The sequence below is a fragment of the Micromesistius poutassou genome (genome assembly GCF_964030765.1).
Source record: "Micromesistius poutassou genome assembly, chromosome: 21".
Taxonomy (NCBI): domain Eukaryota; kingdom Metazoa; phylum Chordata; class Actinopteri; order Gadiformes; family Gadidae; genus Micromesistius; species Micromesistius poutassou.
Window position 1 is genome coordinate 4,899,899 of NC_140291.1, and position 24,000 is coordinate 4,923,898.

Below are 24,000 nucleotides of genomic sequence, written 5' to 3' on the forward strand. Positions count from 1 at the left end.
ATTTGTTTATCTCAACCAAATAAAAACTAACGCGTATTCTCTGGGGGCATTCATTTTATTCTCGTGTCTTGCTGTTGAAAACCATGCAAAACATGACGCCCATTCCCTGCTAGACCATCAGCGATACTTTGATGCTTTCCTCTGTGTTGCTCAGCTGCCGGAGGGCTGCGCGTCTTTGCGTACACGTAGATCATCGACTGGCAAAAGGGGCGGTACGGTCCCTGAGGAGGGGTGTGGCCTTATGTCTCTACTGCCACCCCATCTTCATGTCAGGCGACCCCTTGCTGGGGGCCGACTCAGAGGTTTGGGCACACGGCGCCACCCAGAACCCACCTGTATGTAGTCCAGGATGAGCTGGTGCCTCTGTTTGGCTCCGGACACCTCCACGTCGGTAATGGCCTCCCGCAATGCCTGCTGGGTAATGAGGGCATCCAGGTCCAGCACGGAGGACAGGCGACAGTACAGGCTGATGAATTTCTCCTTGTAGGCCCAGAAGTGGACTAGGGGGCGAGAGAGAGGGAGAGAGAGAGAATGAGAGAGAATGAATTTTATTGGTTAACAACAACAACAACAACAACAAGTATTGCATTCAACAAGAAACCACAATCCACCACATTGGATTATTCACTCACTGACACATGTAGGTATGTAATTTTAGTATGTAGTTATTAATAGAGTGATCCATGTCCATGCTGTTCCATCCACGCAGCAGACCAGACCTGTGGTTAATGAGTGATCACAGCCAGCACAGAGAGGGTAGGGAGTTGGAAACGTACATGGCTATCAATAACCAACCACCGATGATTTGGCTGTCAAAATACTAATTAATCTTCATCACATCATCCAAAGACGTAATGTTGTGAGAAAGTCAGACACAAAGAGTAACAAAAAAAGTAGACGATGGGGAAACTATTTGCCTGTTCAAACGGCTCAGCGCATCGTGTGGAGTGGAGAGCCAGCGGGGTCTCACGTTGTGAGAATAGTTTTGGATTCAGCATTTGTGTCAATCATTCCCCCCCCCCCCCCCCCCCCCAGGTCGCTAGGCTCTAGTGTGGGCACAGTTGATCTTCAACTTCTCTGAAAAGATAAAGCCCTCTGCTACTCTAAAGTCTGGCAACACTTTACAATAAGGGTACCTTATTGTAAAGTGTTATTCTATAGTATAGGGTTATTCTAACCCTGACTATTAAGTTACTAATGCAGTAACAAGCAGATTCAAATATAGTGTTAGCCTAAGAAATAGGGTAACGGTTGGGGTTTGTATGTGGAGTTAGGGTTTGGGTTAAGGTTGGGGCTGGGGTTAGGGTTAGGGATAATGGGTTAGGGTTGACCCCAACACTCAATAATGTACCAATGAATACCTAGGCTAACATGAACATCAATACCTTAGTTAACTTGAACTCTATTTGTAAACATAAACAACATTAGTAAATTATACTAGACCAATAGTTAACGGTTATTTAACTGTTGGTTAGAGTTGCATTGTGTACAATTTAGCTCCTCCCACTTAATAGGCGGGACTTTTAGAATTCCAAAAACTCAATAACAGTGCTCCGTCCGCTCTGACCGGCTGTGAACTGCGAACTACGCTGGCTTGTCTGGTTGGGTGGCTTGAGTCGGAGTGGCATTGGGAGTGTCAATAGTGAGATTGTTGTTAAAAAAGAGAGCGATACGGGCTGGCCAGCATTTGTTTTTTGCATAATATATCAGTTATAGGATGTGAATTTATGATTATCGAAATGCCGACATATCTTTAGTCAGCATTGACTAAAGATATGTCCAGGTTATTTTAAGCTTTGAGCTGGTTGAAACGATATACCTTGCAACTTTAACGCTTATTCCTGCCATATTAACTAATGACTGTTTACTTTATGTGCCTTTTTGTAAAGTCTCCCTCTCTCTGTCTCGGAGAGAGGAGTTGTGTTGTGTTTGTGTTTAGAGCAGGTCACATCCCAGGTAGGAGCATCTCTTCTGCCTCCGCAACACATGTTGTTCATGAGGCCTTGTGTGCAGAGCGGGATAGAGAAGCTCTGGTAATACTTTTTGCATTTAGTTTACAAATTCATCTATTCAAATCACAACAAAAACTGCATGCATACAAGACAAGACAAGGTTTGTTAATGAGTCACAGAAGAAGGATAGTATAGTAGTAACAATTCATCAGTTTGGATATTTCTGTTTGAATTATTGTGGGCATGTTTTAAAATACTATTTTAATCATTATACCCATCTATCATATATATATATATATTTATATGTATTTTATCTTTTAAAGAATATTATTTTGCATGATATCTAAATCCCTTTTTTCCTTTTCCTTTTTTGTCCACACAACACAATCAGACATGAGGAGAAAGTTGTAGTGAGCAGAGAGAAGCAGCAGCAGTCTCCAGTCTGTCTGCTGTGTAAAGCAGGGTGAGATATGGACGAGGCTGTTGATTCGCCCACAGAATCCCCAGGAAACCCGCAGGGTCAACCAGCCTGGTGGGCAAGACCCTGGGGGTACGGCGAGGGGGGCGTATGCGGTAAAGTCCAAAAGGGGGAGTATTGTGAGCATGGACGTTAATGAGACATTAATGTGCTGTGTGCTGTGTGTGAATGTGTGTATGTGTGTGTACATACACCCACATGTTGTGTGTCAAGCAAAAGTACGCATCTCTGTATGCTTGCCGTCCTGTGTATGTGTTACGACTGTGACGGTGTGTGTGCGTGTGTGTTTGCCTTTGCGTGACTGCGTGCAAGCCTGCTTGTGTTTTTTTGCGTGCACGACTGTTTACGTGTGCAAAGTGAGTATGTGCACGTGTGTATGTCTATGTGTACGTGTATATATGTGTGTGTGTGTGTGTGTGTGTGTGTGTGTCCGTCCCGCTGGAGACTACAGACTGATTTAGTGTGTCTCTCGCTAGACTGCGGGGGGAACAGATAGGAATCTGTGGATTCTCCACTCCGCTACCGTCACTGAGCTAACACAGTGCAGCCTGTGCACCTACACTGGCGACCATTGTAGGAGCACACCTACTCCCCCCCCCCCCCCCCCCCCCCCCCCCCCCCCCCCCCCCCCCCCACAGACACACACCCCACCTCTCTCTCACACACACACACAGGCACACACACACACACACACTAGCGCGTGCGGACACACACACGAACATGTGCGCATGACAACACACAAACACACATGCAGACACAAACACATACGTGCAGACAAAAGTGCCAGTCCTAAATTTGTGTATTTGTATATCATTTCTACACATTAGTTCTTCTTTAATGCGTCCAAATGGAGCCCGAGTGAAGGGGTTGGTTTCTATTACTAATCTGCTCTCACGGTCTGGATGTTTAAAGTGGTGCCATATAACTAGTCCCAGTTTAAGGAGCTGCTCAGAGAGAGAGGGGGGAGTTCTGGGAGAGGGAGTGAGATGGATGGCGAGCCAAGACAGAGGCAGACAGCACCTTGACAGATATACAGAAAGATGTACAGCAAGAAAGAAGACTTGCGGACAACCCAAGACATTGAGCGAGATATATATACCAAAACCTTGCCAGAGAAAGAGATGGAAAAAAGGCAGACAGACAGCAGGAAAAAGGGAAAAAAGACAACAGCAACAGACAAATAGTGAGACAGGGTGCAGAGAGAGAGAGAGAGAGAGAGAGAGAGAGAGCACGACGGGGACAGAGACACTAAGATAACAGATAAGAGAAACCCAGATCCAATCAAGTCCTCCAGCGAGAGACGAGAGGAAAAAGACCTCACACCTCGAATTCCCTGACACCAAACACACACACACACACACACACACACACACACACACACACACACACACACACACACACACACACACACACACACACACACACACACACACACACACACACACACACACACACACACACACACCGCGGGGGTTCCAGCCACCCGCCCCCTGGCCCAGAGGTCCGGCGCAACAAGCGCGGCTCGGCCAAACACCACCACGTCCCTTCAGGTCGGCCGCCGTCCCGCTCTCAGGGTGAACGGGGGGTCAGACATCGATTGCTCCGGTCAAAGGGTCCACAATGGACATAAAACAACCTCGGTTTACTTATTTAGACAGCTGCCGGGTGCTCGTTGCTGAAGCCTTCTACGTGCTCGTCGCAAGGAATTGTAACATAGAAGGACCCTGTGTTACACTGTGCATGTGATGCATGTGACAAATAACACACTTTGCTGTATTCTTTCCACTCCGGCGGGTAAAAAGACAAACGCCTTCTTCTCTGTGGCTAGTTGACGGTGGGTAAGCGGATATCAATCCATTCGTGAAAAATTTGCGAATCTTTTTGGAACGTGGGTTCACCGGAGAACAACTTACATATACATACACATATACAGAACGCCTCCGACACGCGTGTGTGTGTGTGTCCGTACCCAGTGTATGTGTCTGTCTGTGTGTGTCCGTACCCAGTGTGTGTGTGTGTGTGTGTGTGTGTGTGTGTGTGTGTGTGTGTGTGTGTGTGTGTGTGTGTGTGTGTGTGTGTGTGTGTGCGTGAGTGTGTCCGTGTCCACGTGTATGTGTATGTCCGTACCCAGTGTGTGTGTGTGTGTGTGTCAGTGTGTCAGTGTGTGTCCGTGTGTGTGTGTCCGTACCCAGTTCGAACATCTGCAGCGGGAGGTGGAGGAAGCCGGAGTGGGGGGTGTAGGCGTTGGCCTGGCCCGGCGCGGTGCACACGTCGTCTGACGACGGCAGCAGCAGCAGGAAGGAGACCCCGTGGCCCAGCTCCAGCACCTCCTGGCCGTACACGCGGAACTGCTTCGCCTGGTGCCCGGGGGAGGGCACACACACACACACACACACACACACAAAACACACAGAAAAACACACACACACACACACACACACACACACACACACAGAAAAACACAAACACACACACACACACAAACTCGCAGATGCACACATGCACACCACCAACACACACACACACACACACGCACACACACACGCACACGCACACACACACACACACACAGAATGCATTTGTGTTAATATACCATTAACTAATTGTCTAGTCATCATTTACAAACGGTGTTCATGTCTACATATGGTGTCCATGTTTACTAGGGAATTGACTTAGACATTATTTAATAGGGGGTGAACCCTAACCCATTAACCCTAACTGATTAACCCTAGCCCCTATATAATAATGCTTATTGCTGCATTAACTAATTCTAATTAATGGTTAAGTAATGTATTTTTATTTTTAGCGGTTCATCTGAACAGGGTGTAAAATAAACAGCATAATGTTCATGCCATTTTTACATTAAAAGTTTCAAATTCTTCCAAATGTTTTAACTTTTAACTCTCTTAGTAACATGGCTTTTGACGAAAGTGTTAGAATGAGAGAGATTAGATGACAACAACCTAATGGCCGAGTCAATTGAAGGCGCTTGGATTCACCAGATGGAACAAGTGGTACTTCTGCAGCATCGATAGTAATCTCTGCTTATCTCGAGCCAGCAAGAGAGTAAGAGAGAGTGAAAGTGAGAGACAGTGAGATACAGAGCTAAGGAGAGACAGAAAGACCAAGAGGGTGGAGAGCTGGAGATAAGCGTAGGCGAAGGAGGGGGAATTAAAAAAAACGTCTATCTCCATTATTCATGGGCTCTAGCGCTGAGATCCAGCAAGTAACAAGGGAGCGGGTAGATATATATGAGAGAGAGAGAGAGAGCTTGAGAGTGTGTTTGTGCAAACAGCTTTGCTTTGGCGTTTCAGCAGCGATGGCACAAAATACTAACGATCAATTTATAAAAGAGATTACGTTCGCCTCGCCAAGGATGAGAGTGACGTGGTAATTAGATTAGCTGTGAGTGAAATATATATATATATATATATATATGTGTGTGTGTGGGTGCTCTTATGTGCTTGAGTCTATTGTGTGCATTTATATTTTTGTCCAGGTGATGGTGTTGCTTTCACCTCAACAAAAGTCTTCTTGAGCTGTAGTTTACCTGTTTGCTCGCGTGCGTGTGTGCATGCGTGTGTGCGTGTGTGCGTGCGTCTGTTTACCTGGAGCAGAGGTAGGTTGATCACCTTCAGCAGGGACTTCAGGGCCGTCTGCAGTTCATAGTACAGCAAAGGGGTGTGGCCATCTATCCTGGGCCCCACCGCCTCGTCCTCAGCCTCCGCCCCTTGGCCCTCCACCTCCGTCTTCTCCTCCTTCTCCGCCTCCTCTGTGACGGACAGGTTCTGGAGCCAATCCCATTCTTCCCTGCATGGGGGTGGGGGGGTGATACGGGGATGAGTAAGGGGTGCATGGGGGGGGGGGGGGGGCTGAGAAGTTTCCAGAAGGGAATGCGATAGGGAGTCAAGTAACAGACTGACAGGAGAGCTCTCAAGGTGTCGCGACACGTCTCCTGTCAAATCAATAGATTTATGTTCAAGCAGATAGCTGAGAAGTAGTGAGTAGAAAGCCAAGTGTTCTCCCTTGTCCCTGGCTAACACTCGATCGTAGTGTTGAATAACAGTGATCCCAAATGGAGAACACTTGGCCTTGAGGATCCATCTTACTCAAGCCTCCCTCGACAAAGATGCTTCATCATCTTCGTCTTCCTTCAGGGTGTGCCTCCTCCTACTCAGGTCATTGCAGTGTTTTGTCTTCTAACTGTGGCTTTGAACCCCTCCCTTCCAGTTCCCTGCATCGTGCTACACAGCTACACTGTGACGGGCAAATATGAGATCACAATGCTTATGTAGCTGCCGTGGCTATCTCCGTCCAGCTTAAACCCCGCCCTACCATAAGGGTACAGCGTTGGAAATGCGGGCCGTAACTGAGCTGGGCTATACCGCACCCTCACTACTGGGCTGAGGCGTGCTGGGTCCAAAATGTACCCGCCAGTGGAAATGAGCCATTAATGACTCTCTGGATCTCCTTCTCCCTCCATCTCTCTCTCACTCCCTCCATCGCTCTCTGTATCTCACTCTCTCTCCCTCCATCTTTCTCTCCCCATCTCTTACTCCATAGGTCTCTCTCTCTCTCTATCTCTTTCTTCACCACTCTCTCCCTTCCAACATCTCTCTCTCTCTCTCTCTCTCTCTCTCTCTCTCTCTCTCTCTCTCTCTCTCTCTCTCTCTCTCTCTCTCTCTCTCTCTCTCTCTCTCTCTCTCTCTCTCTCTCTCTCTCTCTCTCTCTCTCTCCCCCTCTCCATCTGTCCCTGCAGGTCTCTCTGCGGCCTCATTGCTCCCTGAATAGACACAGCATTCTCCTGTCCCGCCCCGTCTCTCAACAACCAAAGCTCCCAAATATTTTCAGAATAATCTGAGCATGAAACATGCATTGGGGAGGGGGGAGTGTTCAGAACACACACACACACACACACACACACACACACACACACAAACACAGCGGCCAGCGTTCTTGCAAGGCGTGCGGGGGTGAGATTAACAGTGGAGGACAGAACAGCAGCTCATTTTGTTCTCCCCTTTCTTTTTGTCTCTCACTTCACACTTTTCAATCTCTCTCACTCTCTGAGGAGGAGGAGGAAGAGGAGGATAACAAGATGGAGGGGAGGAGGAGGAAGAGGAGGAGGAGGAGGGGGAGAGGGAGGAGGATAACACGGTGGAGAAGGAGGAGTAGGAGGAGTATGAGGAGGAGAGGGAGGAGGATAACAAGGTGGAGGGGGAGGAGGAGGAGGAGGAGAAGGGAGGAGGCAGATAAGGAGGATAACAAGGTGGTAGAGGAGGAGGAGGATGAGAAGGTGTAGGCAGAAGAGGAGGATAACAAGGTGGAGGTGCAGGGGGGGGGGGGACCGAGGAAGAGGAGGAGAGGGAGGAGGCAGAATAGGAGGATAAGAATTTGGAGGGGAGGAGGAGGCGGAGGAAGAGACATCGTGCCAATACAGCTACCTGCCTGGCCTATGGCCGGGGGCACGCCCTCAGATCAGATGGGGCAGCCCTCAAGAGCGTGGTGTGGGCACACATATATATATATATATATATATATATATATATATATATATACACACACACACACACACACACACACACACACACACACACACACACACACACACACACACACACACACACACACACACACACACACACCACACACTCCTGGTTGCCGTTGTAATGCAACACCAGCCAGGGCAGATTGTGTGTGTGGTGGAGTGTTCCTGTGGTGGAGAGAGAGTGGAGAATGTGTGTAATGTGGTGAATGCCATCTGACTGCTCTCACAGCTCCTGTTACATACATACACACATACACAAAGATCACACACATCAACATAGAGATTTGTACAGCCACACATGCACATACATGTATGCACCAAAACACACACACACACACACACACACACACACACACACACACACACACACACACACACACACACACACACACACACACACACACACACACACACACACACACACACACACAGGCACATTCGCACACTGACACACACACAACCAAACACACAGCCTTCGCTCTCCTCTGAAACCCACTTCAAATGCCATCCACAGGGAATAAATAACACTATTATCGACGCCTACAGCAGTGACTGTTGTTTGGTTCTTTATTCCCTTTTTTCATTTGAGAACCTGAACCTTTTGTTCAGAGACAAGAGGTGGTGGTCAGAGATTTCTGACAAAGCTTCTCCCTTAAACGGTTGAGACAAAATCCTTATGGGTCTCAAGAACTGACAGTCAATACTAAGAACCCCGTTCTGTGGAAAAATAAGGAATCAAAGGGGAAAGCATTGTTCTTCTGTTTGACAATTGAGCCATTAAGGAGACACTTATCCAAAGCGATGCCGGATTGAATTAATACCCGTGTTTAGGAGCAGTTAGGAGCTAGGCATCTCAAGAATGCCTACAGGTAGGCTGCGGACAGGGGGGGATCGAACCCAGAACCTTTGCAGCTGGGAGTAACACACCCTGTGCCACCGCACTATCTGAGACTCCCGAGATAACGTCCTCATCCATCACATGATATTAAAGTGAAACAGGATCTCTGAATAGTGCTTGAATAGGGGAGAGGGAGGGACGTGGCACTTCCTAGGATAAATACGCTAAAGCAGCCAGAAGGCACCGTCTATTGGCTGCGGTGCTCAGTGCTACGCACACGCTGCTTTGCTCAAGAGGCCCCCGGGCACCGGACCATTCACGATTTACGACCCAGTGCCTTGGGCGTTGCATCGCCCAAATCTAATATTGCCTTCCCTCTGTCCTTATCTTATAGGATACTCTTGGGCTGAAGATAAGATATGGAGATGTGAAAACCTTACTTGTTACCGTACTAGTAATCCCCCCACCACACACACACACACATACCACACCGCACACACTTATCGTTGGTTACCTAGCAACCAGGTGAGATATCTGCGTGTAACAATCTCACTGTCGAAGAGAGCTACGCTCAAAGCGCTACTTACGCGGCAAACTCAATGAATTTGCCTGCGGTCAAAGCTTATTGGTCTAGAACACACCCAGGTCCCTGCCACCAGGACTAGAGCAGTAGTGTGGGGGAATGATAGTTCATCTGGAACGACATCATGGTTTCATTGCACTGTTTAATTATCCAGTCCTCCAGCCAAAGCCAAAGTGACACACGGTGTACTTATGCATTTCATCACAGGGCCGGAATAGGTCAAGAGTCTTGGTCCAAGGATTCCTATAAGCAGGCATTATGGACCTTTCAGCTGAGAGTCCAAACACACCCTGTGGGGTGTTCAATTGAGGATGTTAAAAGGGATCTAGTTGGGGACCTCAATATGTGTTTTATATGTCGACATTGACACTTGAAATTGAAAATGGAATCTGTTCATTTTGCCATGATCAGTGAGGGGAATTGGATCATTGCAACCCGCAAAAACACTTGTACGTTAGAAATTAAGGTTGGACGAAACAATTTAGAAAAACTGGTTTTCTCCAGATATGTGTATGAAAGCGTTCTGGATCCATAGCCTGGTCAACATTGTCAATCTTGAACATACAACTGCCCGACTTAACAAGGCACGACCAGTGACTGTTCAAGCTTGGAAATCTTTCTCATCCAAAATAATCTCTTGGGCTAGGGACAACAGCAACTAGGCAATCTCTGATGTGATGTGTTACCTGCTGAACATGTTTTTGTTGCTTTATGTATTGTCTTACCAACCTGATATTTTTCTTCTATCTTTTTCTTTTTTACTCTCCTCAATTTAACATATGACTTTTGATATGTCTGTAACCCCCCCCCCCCCCCCTCCATTTGAAAAACAATAAAAATGTTGATCACAAAAAAGAAATTAAGGTTGGACGGAGGTCATAAGGGGATTATAATTAGCGTGTTTCTCGAGCAGCCTGTCCACACGGTGTTCATTTGATTTGATTTGAAATTCTTGAAACGTCTGTCCGGGCCAAGTAAAGACAGAAGGCCAACTTTGTGTAAATACGTGGTTACCATCTCCGCCTCCGGCAGCATGTTGGCTCAAACAAACACGAAGCCGAAATAAAATGATAAAAAAAAGTCCCCAGACTTTCGAATATTAATCCAATATCAGAATCATGAGACCCGCTTTAGCCTCGCCCGCCGCACCTGGAGACGTTGGCGTTCTCCCGGACGCGCACGTGACAGAGCATGTTGGGCGAACGCTGGGACACCAGCACCTTGATCTGGTCCACGGAGCTGCTGAGCTTCAGGTAGCCCAGGTATAGGCCCGGGGAGAGCCGGTGGGCGCTGCGCCGCTGGTACGACAGGATGTCCTGCCGGGGACGGAGAGCAGAGGGACAGAAGGGACAGTTCAATTCAATATTCAATTCAATTTTATTTGTATAGCCCTCAATCACCATTACAGTCTCTAAGGGCTTAACAGGGCAAATATTTCTGATATTTATGGGCTTCATCAGGACTTGTTTTGTCATCGATTCACAGTAGTATGGCGACAGGAAAAAATAGGACTGTTGAATCATACTGTCGTCCTTAGAAGCTGTAACAGTCAAAAAGGTGCAGCAATGATTTTTTATATGTCCTTATTAACAATAATTCAATTGACCGATCAGCGGTCAACTAAATATAAACATAGCAAATTTCCACCAACAGTTTGTCTGATGCAACAACATCACGCCTAGAGAACTGCTGAGGAAGACAGAGAACTGCGACTCAAATCAATATAATTAAATAATAATATCACCCTTGTTTCGCTTGTATAAAAGTAAGCAAACGACAGAAAAACAGAACCTCCCATACATAATAAAGCCTGAGCTAACTCGGCTTGGTTCCAGCGCCTCACAATTAGTGTGTTCATTTCCTGATCTTCAAACAGTGGATTATAATATAATGCAGAGATGTCCTTAACGGCACTGTTGGCACATCTTCATAAGCACATATTCGGTGCCCCCAAGACACTTCAAAACATTGATATCTTTTTTTTTCTCAATGGTCTGGTCCGGTGTTGCCAGGCAACCGAGCATGAGTGTACACACGGCTGGGTGTCTGCCGCAGACATTAGACCGCCTGTTTGAATCTAATTAACACCGCCTGGGAGTGGAGCAGTGGGGGGTATCATTACACTAACGGGATGCACTCACATCATATATTATACATATTTAGACTTCCAACCACTAATATTTGCGTATATCTCAGTTTGTAATGGTTTTATTCAGCCTTGTGAGACCATACTGATCCCGGGAGTACAAACTCTGTTTCTCTCTGCGGATCAGTCTGGCCTCGAGCCTGACAGGATTTTACAAAATTGAACAATGATAGGAAGCATCAGCGCTTGGGAGTGGGAGTTCCAGGAGTTAAAAAGGAACGCACAAAAAATATATACTGTATATAGCGAAGCCCGAAGAGGGTCTAGCAATCAATGGATGAATGATAACTGCTTTTATCCCAAATTAATAATTACGTTGAAAGATGAACATCAATTGGCACAAAAGGTTGTTTTTTTCCTCTCTTATTTTGTTTACAGATGGGCTGTGTAATGAAGGTGCCAAGCCCAAAAATTAACAAAAGAGACAGTTGTCGTCGGCACAAAGGTTACGTCGCCACACCGAGAATGTGCCCTGTGTCCAAGATGTCTAGTGCAGCCCTGCTCTGACCCCTGACCCCTGACCCATGACCTCCGCCCACCTGTATGGTGATGATGAGGATGTCCAGGGCGTAGGGCTCCTCCGGCGTGGACAGGGACTTCCTCTGGCTCTGCAGCTTGGTCACCTGCATCCACTTCCCGCTGAAGAACGAGTACTGGCTCTCCATATCGCGGACCGTCACCAGCAGCACGTTGCCATGGCGATCCTTGATGGGCTCGTAGTGCACTCGGCCCAGGTTGTGCGTTCCCAGAAGGTTCTGGAAGAACAAATATTGCCAACACGTTTTTTTCAGGTACCTCACCTTTTGTAATGATTCAATTAAATGCAATGCTGATCGCTCTTTCTGTAATGGCTTCATGCATAGGTAAAGTCTGTCCCGTTATAGTTTAGATGTGCAAAATGTTCTTTTTTAATCTGCATTTGATGAATCGAGGGTTGATTATTCTCTCATTTCTAATTCTGACATTTACATTTCAGTACTTTACTTTCAAATTGTTAATTTTAATACCTCTAGAACTATTCCTACAGCTCAATGCATTGCATTTGATGAATTTAAGAACATTTTATGTTAGACATGCAGGCCAATTTAAAGGCTGACAGCGCACATAAAGGTGATCTATGATGTGCAACACACAGAGGCAGAGCCGACCTAAAACCATCAGTACAGTCCTTTTCATATACTCTTATCTGAGTCAGGTTAGCTCTTTGGTAGCGCTTGCATCACTTATGCTACTCTTATCTGAGACAGGTTAGCTTGTCGGTAGCACTGACCTGCAGCTGCCCAGCGGCGGTGAGCATCTTGTGTCTGGCCTGCAGGGTGGAGGAGGAGGACATGGAGACCGACATGCTCTGTCTCAGCCACCGCACGTCCTCCCACATACACGACAGCTGGCAGCGGCGGGGGCGAGAGAGGTGAGCGAGAACAGGAGAGAAAATGAATGACAGGAAGTTAGAATTGGAGAATAAAATGGCCAATCACAAAATACTGTCAAGATATACGGTATGCAAAAAAAAAGTGGAATGGTTATTTAAATCCAGTCCTGCCTTTTCGGCTATTACACACCATTCTCTACTCTGTGGCAGAAAAAACAATAAAAAATTGAATCAACATAATAATTGGTAACAAAATATGTAGCCGACCGCTGCCTCCACCAACAAACCGTTGACTATATTTGACCAATGGTATCGTCAAACGAAAACATGGCACTTCGAGACAATAGCTGTGAGCTATGAGCTACATTTGATTACTGTAACCTATGTAATATAGCATGGCAGCTAGCTTTGAGCTTTCAGTTACTGGAACACTGTTTCCTAGCATACCTTGGTGAACCAGAGGAAATCTTGCATGAGGGAGCTGCTGTAAGAATCATCCACCTCCACGATGGGGATCTGGTCCTCAGCCGTCACCAGCAGACTGTCTTTGTGATAGAACACAGCAGCCAGGTAGATCCCCCTGAAGGACAGCAAGAATGGTATGACCCGGGTTGGTTTTAAAGGCCAGAATACAGATAGAAAACATATCATGTTTATCATATCATCATATTTGACAATATAATCAACATATGTGTGTTCTATGAACTGTAACATATTATTTCTTTTTTTGGGGGGGGGAAATCATGAGCTTGTGACAGTGAAATTAGTTTTGAATGTCAGTGCCCTTTTAGGGATGTCAGACTACCTGACAACGGACACTAAAGGTCAGCAGAGTGTGTCCGAACAACCGAACCACCACAAACCTTTTCAGCGTTTTCACAAACTTGTTGGACGAGTTGAAGAGGTGTTTGAGACTCCTGGAGACGGACTGCTTCCTGCTCGGGTTCTGTAGCTTGGAGGAGTCTGGGGAAGATGAGGACGGTGGGGGGGGGTGCTCATTAAACACATGTTTAAACGGTGAGGAAAACTTTAATGCTCACACAACCATCATAATGTAGAAAAGGTTTAACATCATGAACAATAGCACTGGAATAGCAAAGTCAATCTCTAACCAGAATGCATCTGGTTGGCATATGGAGAAACGTCCTCCTAGACGCAGAGTGTGTGTGTGTGTGTGTGTGTGTGTGTGTGTGTGTGCGTGACTGTGCGTGAATGCTTCGACTACATTGAGGTCGCTGGCAGTCAGAACTAGGGTTGACTGACTCTGACGCATGACCAGCCTGGGCTGAACTTTATCTCAATGTATCCATCTATCCTCTCTCTCTCTCTCTCTCTCTCTCTCTCTCTCCTCATCCTTCCCACACACTCTCACTGTATCTTTCTCTCCACCATGGCCCTTCCTTCCCACAAGGCTCGCGGGGCCCTCAGCGATGCCAATCTCCACCCTGCCAGACTCCCCCCACCGCTGAGACCCCTTGTTCTTTCTCTTAAGTTAATTAAGCATCACCAGTGTAATTGCCAGCCTGTAAACAAGAGGGCAGACAGGAAGAGCAGGGTAATGCCATGCTGCCGCACACAAGCACATTGGCAGACCACCGCTCAGTTCCTGGCCGGACATGAAACAACCGGCACCACCCTCTACCACCACTACCTCCACCACCACCTCCTCCTCCATTAGCATGACTCCCTGTACCTCTTGATTTGTAAAACGAAATAAAAAAATCTGGGCCTATCATTGGGCCTATTTTTGCCCTCAATGACTGAAGCTATTGGTTGTAATTTGGCTATGTTTATTTTCAGCTACAATTGTTTTAAGAAAAAAGTTTTTCACGTTTTTCACATCAAAAGTGATGTGGATGTTAATGAATGTTTCAGAATGTTGGTCATGGTTCCCTCAATTAAGATTGAGGGATTTGATTTATAGATCAAGTCAATCCTCCTCGCTGTTTGTGTTGCAAAGATATCAGTGACCTGGTCATACCAAACAGGATATTTTAAAGTGATAATAATGGCGTGTGTAGCTTCACGTTTTCGCCACCCTTTCAGACAGCTTGGTAACCCAACGGCGGAGTGTCGAAAAATAGGTAGGCTCAGCACGTTTATTTCAGGACCTTGCCCAACTTTTGGCGGTGGAAACGCCAATATAAGCGAACCGAGCCGCACCAAACCGCACCGCTTGGTGGAAGCGCCAATATTAGCGAACACAGCCGCAATGTACAGCAACGAACAGTAGCGCACCGCTTGGTGGAAACGAGGCATACGAGCGGGTTTGTTGGTTCTCGTAGCCTAGAGACTTGAGGGGATAAACCCTCCCTCCGGGCTGCTCCACAGCCAGGGCTCCTGCTTATTGGTTCATAGCACAGCCAGGGCTCCTGCTTATTGATTCATAGAGCAGCCAGGACTTCTTCTTATTGGTTCATAGCGCAGCCGGGGCTCCAGCCTATTCGTGAATAGACGTTTCACGATTCAGATCCTTTAGCTAGTCCCACCCACTAAGAGGAGGAATTTCCTCCTCTCTCCCATTGAACCCCATGTTATTCACCAGTAGTGGCCAAGAAATGAATGGGAGTCAATGGAGGCTGAGGGGGGAACGTCATCCCCAAGTAATATTCAATAGGCGATAGGGGGTGCTAATGTCCCTTTACCCAGGGAAACGAACATTACATATACAAAGGCATTAAAGTAGTCATATTTAAGGGCATTAATTCATTACAGTAGTCTGGGCAATCTACATTTTTTATTCTCAACAATGTTAAGGGGGATCTTCCTCCCTTTACTCACTGGAGAAGCCTCCACTGCTCTACATCCATCTCTATGACTACAATCTCCACCTCCACCCCTATCACTACCTCGTGCCCCACTACTACCATTCCCTCCGTCTCCTCCACAATGACCACCACCTCCACCACTACCTCCACCGTTAATTCCCTTACTCCCACCACTGGACCCCACACCAAGAAACCACTTTTTGTAACCCAGGGAAGGTGGAAGATGGGTTTTAAGGGGAGCAGAGGAACGTTCAGTGTCTATGGGACAGGATGAGGTGCCAGGCTGGCCGGTTTAGCTGCTAAGTATGACAACACTTGTAACTGAAGACCTCTGCCTCTCCAGATGATGTCCTGTTGAATACTGAATGGTGTATTAAATCACACTCAAGAGCTAAATTAAAGGATAATTCTGGTATTTCGCCCTTTGGGCCCCCTTTCTGGGTTGTCTAGGATGAAATAGAGTGGTTGACACCATCATTTTGACAATTGGTCCTGTCTCGGGATCGATTTAGAATCGCCCCTGCCTGCTTCTGAATGGCTGGTTAGGTGCATTCACAAACCTCTTAAAACAACCCTAAACCTTCGTTGTCAGAAACGTGCAACTTACCGAGTGGTTAGTAGTGTTTGTTGATGTTCCAAATCAAGTATTGTAGCGTATACAGTTTCTGTATCCGGGCGATTCTAAACGAGCCAAATACCCGATACAGGACCAATCGTCAAATTTTCGCTGTCAACCACTCTATTTCATCCTAGACAACCCAGAAAGGGTTGAAGAATTGCCGGAATTCTCCTTTAAGGCAGAATCCACTTTTTATGGCATTCATACCAAGGCTTTTTGGCGGGCTTCAATACACACAATTCTCATATCTCTCTCTCTCTCACCCACGTGTCATAATCACAGCATTAGAAAGAGAGAGAGAGAGAGAGAGAGAGAGAGAGAGAGAGAGAGAGAGAGAGAGAGAGAGAGAGAGAATGGGCGACATCCACAAATTAAGTCAAAAGAAAGAAAGCATTTACATTTTATAATCAACTTAAAGAAAGTGACCCTGACACGCTCCATAACAAAGCCCTACCCTATAGCGAGACGAGAGAGATGCCAATTCAGCCAGCCGGTTCTGGGACTCCACCAGACACATACCTCAATAGACTAGATTAAATTATAAGAAGATAAAAACTCTGAAATGGAATGCTACTTTGTCCTAAACAGAGAATAAACTGTGGCAGAACACAGAAACGCTGTGACTGTGATCGAAATGGAAGGACAGCCTTCACTATGTACAGATTCCGTGTGCACAGCCTCGACATCGAGAGAGAGGCCTTCACACGCAGACCTGGCCCCCAAGAGAGGACAGACAATATGAGGTGCGCTGTGCACAAGAGGAGGTGAACACCTCCTCCGTGCATCGAGTCTTCACAGACACAGACCTCCCGCAGATAATGAAAAACCCAAACGATTTTGAGGACATGACTCATAACAAAACATTTCCATATCTGCTGGGTGGATGAATGTGCAAACACGGCGGCGGCATTTTGTGAGCTGTTGTGACAGGAAAAGGACGCCAAATGGAACACAACCCCTGTTAAGACGATCAATCATTTGCGTGTTCCTGCCGTATCTGCACCGTGCCGATGTCTGCCCACAGACAAACTACCCACACAAACAGAACAGATCACTTTAATTACATTTATAAAAAATATATACCTGTCCATAATTTAACTTTTTGGTTGAATTGAATGGAGAGATTTACTACATATGGCGACAGAGAGGGGGGGAGAGAGAGAGTGAGGGGGGACAAAGAGTGACAGAGACAGAGAGATAGCAACAGATAAGGGGGGGGAGAGAGAGGGGGAGGCAGGGAGACGACTTGGGTTAATTGGAGAGACAGGGAGTGAAAAAGTGTGAGCGAGAGAAGGAGATTGAATGAGACATGAACATAAGGAGTGAGACGGAGAGCGTTAGAGACAGGCCGAGAGAAAAGAAAAAGGGCTATATTCCATTAGTGAGTCAGTGCACACACACACACACACACACACACACACACACACACACACACACACACACACACACACACACACACACACACACACACACACACACACACACACACACACACACGTTTGCTTGTGTCTCCATGAGTCAGGAACACAGCTCCCTGTGTGTATGCGTGCGCGTGCGTGCGTGTGTGTTTGTATATTTATATACACACATGTGTGTTCATGTGTCAGACACAATCACATCTCTCTCTCAGAGCATGTTTGCTCCCTTACCTCCATTTGTGCGTAATAAATGATGATAAGCAGGCATGTAAATGAGTTGGCCATCCGTGCTGACCCCTGTGTATATATATATATATATATATATATATATATATGTATATACAACCTTCACATTGCCATTGGGGTATCTAAATGACTGAATGCGTTATCCCAGAGATCGTGTTATAGCGAGAATCAAATATTTCATGTTGTTTTGCCTTCAAAAAAATGCAGAAACAACCACATTCACACATATTTTTATATAAATATATATACATGCGTGCGTGTGTGCGTGTGTGAGTTCTCACCTCCGCAGCAGTAGTGTGTGTGTGTGGCCCGGACCTGCTGGAGCAGACGCTCCATGGCCTCAATTTGGCCCCGCCTCCTGGGCTCCGGTCCGTCCCCGTCCCGCCAGTCTGAGGAGACATCAGACTCCTTACTGTGTTGGCTGAGAGAAGGTGTGTACATCCACTCTACCGAAAATGTCATTTCCCTTTTCTTACTACCCGTGAGCTGCGTCCGTCGGTTCAAAGACACCGGAGCAAGACGAATAACAACAGGACGTTGAGTGTTTTTGGCCAAGCAATATCAGAAACCTTTTGGAGGATCCGTGAGCGCTCTTCATCGAAGCCTGCGGCGGCATAGCCTGAAGGGGACACTGCAGGACCCAGATGTCCTGGACTGCAGTCCTCGTCTCTATTGCCAATACACACACATTCAAAGACTCTCCGTCGAGGCGATCGTCGTCTCGGATGGAAGTTATTTTAACGTTATCTCGAGAAGTCTGTTCTCTTTTTCGCGTTTGTTCCCTAAACTTCCTCACGAAACCGTGACGGACGGCGTGAGAAACACTCTCTTGAAAGTGGAAGTTGAAGAGGAAGGTATTTTTAGACGGTATTTTTAGGTGCACTTCTATCGATTGGCTTAAAAATAGGCCCCTCTCAAAGTTGACACTGCTGTGTCGGCTCCTCTCATGACGAGAGGAGCCGCATTAAAAGGCCTTTCTTTCATCTAACAGTCCAAAAATAGATTCCTTCTTCAAATAACGGCAAGCCAATAGAAAGTGGGGGGGGGGGGTTGCACCTTTTAGTACTGTATAGCCTAGAGAACGTAGTAACGACCGGGCGGCCCCAGAGCCGTGTGTTTTTCAAAAATAAAAAAAATAAAAATAAACAAGATAGTCAACCATGTAGTATGATGTAGTATGATGGGAACTGGTTGTTGGGGTATCCTGCGAGAGCCCGCAAATAAACTATCGAACATTGCGTCTCGTCTCTGTTGGAAACGAATGTTCCCCACCCTAGTCCTAGATTTGAAGCTCCCACAATATTGTTAATTTTACATTTAGGGCATTTAGCAGACGCTTTTTATCCAAAGCGACTTACAACAATTAAAACACCCATTCACACCGCGCCGGCAGAGTCAACCATGCAAGGTGCCGGCCAGCCGATTGGGAGCAGTGCAGTAAGGGTTAGGTGTCTTGCTCAGGGACACCACGACACTCAGCTAGGAGCCGCCAGGGATCGAACTAGCAACATTTCGGTTACCAGTCAACCTGCTCTACCTCATGAGCCACTGCTGCATTACAGTTTTTTTCATGGTTGTACACCTTGAAGCATCACTTTTGTCAAAGAATATATCAAAAAACTCCACCAGAGAATACTGCTATACTTCAAAAGGATTTGCAAACAACAAAAGACAAAATACCTTTTTGGTCCTATTATTTGACATTACGTGAGTGCTTCAAGAGTACGAACCCATCCACCCACGGCTACACCATTCCAGGTCATTTCTATTCTCTCGGAATCTCTGTTCTTTGCAACACAACCTTTGAAATAACCACGTTGTTCAAAGAGGTGAACAGGTTTATAGTTATTGTCCAGAACTATAAAATGGTTTGAACTAATTGAAAGTCACATGGAGCCCTCCCACTGGACCACGGCCCCAGAATGAGATGTAGTGCAGGTTTAAACATTGAATACAATTCACAAGTCCCCTTGTGCATGTGTACAATTGCAGTGTTTCCCACAGACCAGGTAGCAATGTGTGGCGGATCGATAATAGAAAATGCGCAGATTATTATTTTTCTCGGCTGTCTCGTTTTTCGCCCGTGCTTAAAAAAGCGCCACTGCTTATAATGCTTACATTATAACCGCGGGTGGAATTGTTGAGGGGGGGTGGGGGGGAGTTGGGTTGCAGGCGGGCTGGCGGAGTTAAATTTTAAAATCACGTTAAAATAAAAATAAATAAGAAAACCGGAATCAATTTGTGGTGCTCGTTGTTACCCTCAAGGTTCAGGAAGGAGCTGTCTTGGGAACACAAAAGGAAAACCTTGAGGTTGGGGGGGGGGGGGGGGGGGGAGCGCTTAATGTTCTTCCGAAGATATTTCATGCATCCCTGTCTCACCGTGGAGGGACGTTATTAAATGTGACACACGCCGACTCCTGGGGCTTACACCTTCATGAATATGCAAGCTCAGTTTCGACATTCATATATTCTCCACTGCTGGGTGTTTTTTTTTTTCATATTTTACCAAACGTCACATCAATTTGGCGTTTGGTAAAATTTTGAAGTCCATAAAGACTACATTCGATTCTGTGTTGTATTATTTATAATATTTTAGCTCAATGTTGTGTAACAATTATAAGTGTTCCTTTTTTAATATAAATACACAGTAGCTGTGAAATTCAACACAGGTCAATGTGTAAATTCATACGTGGCTCACTTGCAGAGATGTATAGTAACAAAGTAGAACTACTTCAATACTGTACTTAAAGACCGGGTAAACCAAAAATAATTATGGGTTTTGAGTTTATAATACCACAGGAAAATATATTATTAACCACCCTGCCAAATTTGAAGGACTAAAAAAATCGCGAAGTATATAAAATTATGCTTCAAAGTTGATGAAAAATGAGCAGTAATCCCTGGCTCAGGACGGTGGGGGCGTGTGCGCTGCAGGCCAGGAAACCACGCCCATCACCGGAGAGGTCCAACGGGCAAGCTAGCTGCAAACTGACAATTCAAATCAGACTCGTGAGCGGTAAAACCATAGACGGGTGAAACCACAGAATGCTAGTGCGCGGTTAATGTATTTATACCTAGAGGGCAGCAGGGGGCGGGTTTATGTGAGTAGGACCGCTTTACGTAACGCGGTCCTCGATGTAGACCCGCCCATTTTAAACCTGCACACAGAACATTCTCTGAGGCCTAGCTCCTCAAGGAAATGATGAATGGGAAAAATATTTTTTACATGTTTTGAGGGACACATTTAAGGCCTAATTAATATGATAAGAAGAAAAATACTGAATTTGGTTTACCCGGTCTTTAAGTACTAAAATGCTGTATCTGTACTTTACTGGAGTATTATTTTTTTCTCCTACTTCCACTTTTACTTCACTACATATATTTGATGAGTTTAATACTTTTACTCCAATACATTTTTCATGTGCTGAATCATTACTTGTTACAATTCTAAAAATGTTATCCCATTGATTTCTGTTGGAAGACTCATTGCTTGTTGGCCGGAAACGGAAAGGGGGGCTGTTTACGTTTGGTTGTAGTCTTTTCGTTCGGTTCTCCGTCTCAACAGTAGGGCTAGAACCGAACGAAAAGACTACAACCAAACGTAAACAGCCCCCCTTTCCGTTTCTGGCCAACGGGCAATGAGTCTTCCAACAGAAATCAATGAGATTTACAAAATGCGATAAAATAGCAATCAAACACGACAGAAACTGTATTTCGCTACAATACTTGATTTGGAACATCAACAAACACCACTAAGGTTTAGGGTTGTTTTAAGGACACGTCGCCAGCCATTCTGAAGCAGGCAATGAGCCAAATACCCAGGACAGGACAGGACCAATAGTCAAAATGTTCTCTATTTCATCCTAGACAAACCAGAAAGGGGGCTCAATGTTCGAAAATACCGGAATTGTCCTTTAATTTACCCATGTTTGTCACTTAGCCGTTTTCTTGGAATACCCCTCTGGCCTTTGAGATGTTTTAGTTTGTTTTTACATAAACACTTGTATGTGGCCTTTGACAGCTTTAAGACAGCTCTGTATTGTATTCCTGTCCTTGTACTGCTGCTACAGCCAAAGGAATTGTGTGTCCTTCAGTTGAAATATTTGAGATAATATAAACAATATGATATTCAAACTTTTGACTGCTTTCTTTAATATGAACATAACACAATACTTACTTTTACTTTCAGTACTTGAGTAGTACATTTTAAAATAAACTACTTGCAAACATTTTGAATACTTTAGTACTTCCACTTAAGTGGGGTGTTTAAAGAACACTTCCACTTAAGTCAATTTTGATACAGTACTTGTACTTTTATATAAGTCTGGGTCTCTAGTACTTTATACATCTCTGCTCACTTGTATGCCATTGTTAAATTCCTCTTTCACAGACACACGTTTACTCGAGCTATACTCGAATCAAATTGGGTTACTCATAGTCGAATTAAGACCCCTAGATAATGCGATTCATAGTCGAGCTAAGCGTGCATGTAGCCAATCGAATTGGATTATGTGTTGATTTGCGTTCTGTGCATGCTCGAGATCTTTTCCCGGGCCCGTGAGCCGGAAGTAGAAGGAGACGATAGTCGTGTTGTTGTTGTTGTTGTTGTTGTTGTCGCCGCCGTCAGATAATGGAAGGAGAAACAGCGATTTATTTAAAAAGGTGGCGCAGAAGATGGAGGAAGCCGGTGTAGTTACCCCCTATAAGGAGTGTATCATCATTAACGTGCATTCAGTACACACTACGCTTCGATTTAACCCAAGGCTGAATTAAAAGTCCATGTTTTTCTAAATGTTGCTCATCAACGAGGTTGTAAAATAACTACGATCTTTATTCATTCATTGCGCCGCGGCCGAACTGACGGGGTATTCTCTGATATTATGAATCTTACAGACTGCGTCGGGTTCTCAGACTCTCTGGTACTTCCACAACAAGTAAAGACTCCTAGTCGGGTTTATCTCGCCCATGGGGAAAAGGAATTGGGGGAAATTAACTTAGGCTTTGACTCTCTGAAGTCCAGATTGAAACGCGACATGGAGGAGAAAGCGATGTTTCAGCAGACAGCTGTCAGTTCAATTCGGGTCCATATCATTTCTCCGACGCTCCATTGTTCCGACCTCTCGGTCGTATGTGGACTGCTCCGCCGGCAGAGCAGCCGGAGGAGTCGGCATACGACCGAGAGGAACAATGGAGCATCGGAGAAATATATATATATAGACCCGAAGTGAACTGACAGCAGCTGTCTGCTGAAACATCGCTTTCTCAAATGAGTTTGTTGTTGCTGGTGACGTAAAGAGATCAACCGGTGGCTCTATTACCACTAGTTGAAATGGGCACAGCGTCACCTATCGTACCGGGGCATGACACGCTTCGGCCAATGAATCGATTTACTCACCGCCATGTATACACGGACAATTGCAGTTGTCCAATTGAGGATCATAATCGAGCTATGGCTTTAATCGAATTAAGCTGTGCATGTAAACGTACTGACAGACACACGCACACGTCCCTCCAGGGACGTATTCAAGGCTGTATTAAGTGAATGGCGGCGGGTGAGTCGTGATGGCTCCTGAAACCACTGCTCACCAACCATGGGCTGAGGGAATGAGATTGACAATAGTCCCTCTTCCCCTTTGATCAAAAGATGTTAGGTTTACATACACAGAGGGCCATTGAGAGCTTTCTTAAGACCCTTTTTTGACACACACACACACACACACACACACACACACACACACACACACACACACACACACACACACACACACACACACACACACACACACACACACACACACACACACACACACAAACAAAACACTTTCAATGCTCCAGGGCTGTATTATGTGACTGGCGGAGAGGGAGTCGTGACTACTCATGAACCGAATGTCCCCCTTCCAAGAGCAGCCATGTCATTTCACATTTTACACAGGACACGATTTCTTTACTCATAATTATACATCTTTGGCCAGGGTTGTGGTGTTGTGTTGTGCGCAGCGCATTCATGAAGGAGAAGACTTTATTTTTACAAT

General features: G+C 45.8%; 1 protein-coding gene across 1 annotated transcript in view; it reads right to left on the reverse strand.

Moving 5' to 3' along the window:
* ankfn1a (ankyrin repeat and fibronectin type III domain containing 1a) overlaps positions 1 to 24,000 on the reverse strand; it is a 122,647-nt gene that overhangs the window by 13,688 nt on the left and 84,959 nt on the right. The window contains exons 15-23 of the mRNA XM_084485563.1: positions 18,250 to 18,357; positions 13,781 to 13,880; positions 13,365 to 13,497; positions 12,816 to 12,932; positions 12,085 to 12,300; positions 10,549 to 10,715; positions 6,039 to 6,240; positions 4,619 to 4,787; positions 334 to 500 (exon numbers count right to left, since the gene is read on the reverse strand). Coding sequence (XP_084341689.1) covers positions 334 to 500; positions 4,619 to 4,787; positions 6,039 to 6,240; positions 10,549 to 10,715; positions 12,085 to 12,300; positions 12,816 to 12,932; positions 13,365 to 13,497; positions 13,781 to 13,880; positions 18,250 to 18,357 — 1,379 coding nt within the window. The remainder of the gene's footprint in view (positions 1 to 333; positions 501 to 4,618; positions 4,788 to 6,038; positions 6,241 to 10,548; positions 10,716 to 12,084; positions 12,301 to 12,815; positions 12,933 to 13,364; positions 13,498 to 13,780; positions 13,881 to 18,249; positions 18,358 to 24,000) is intronic.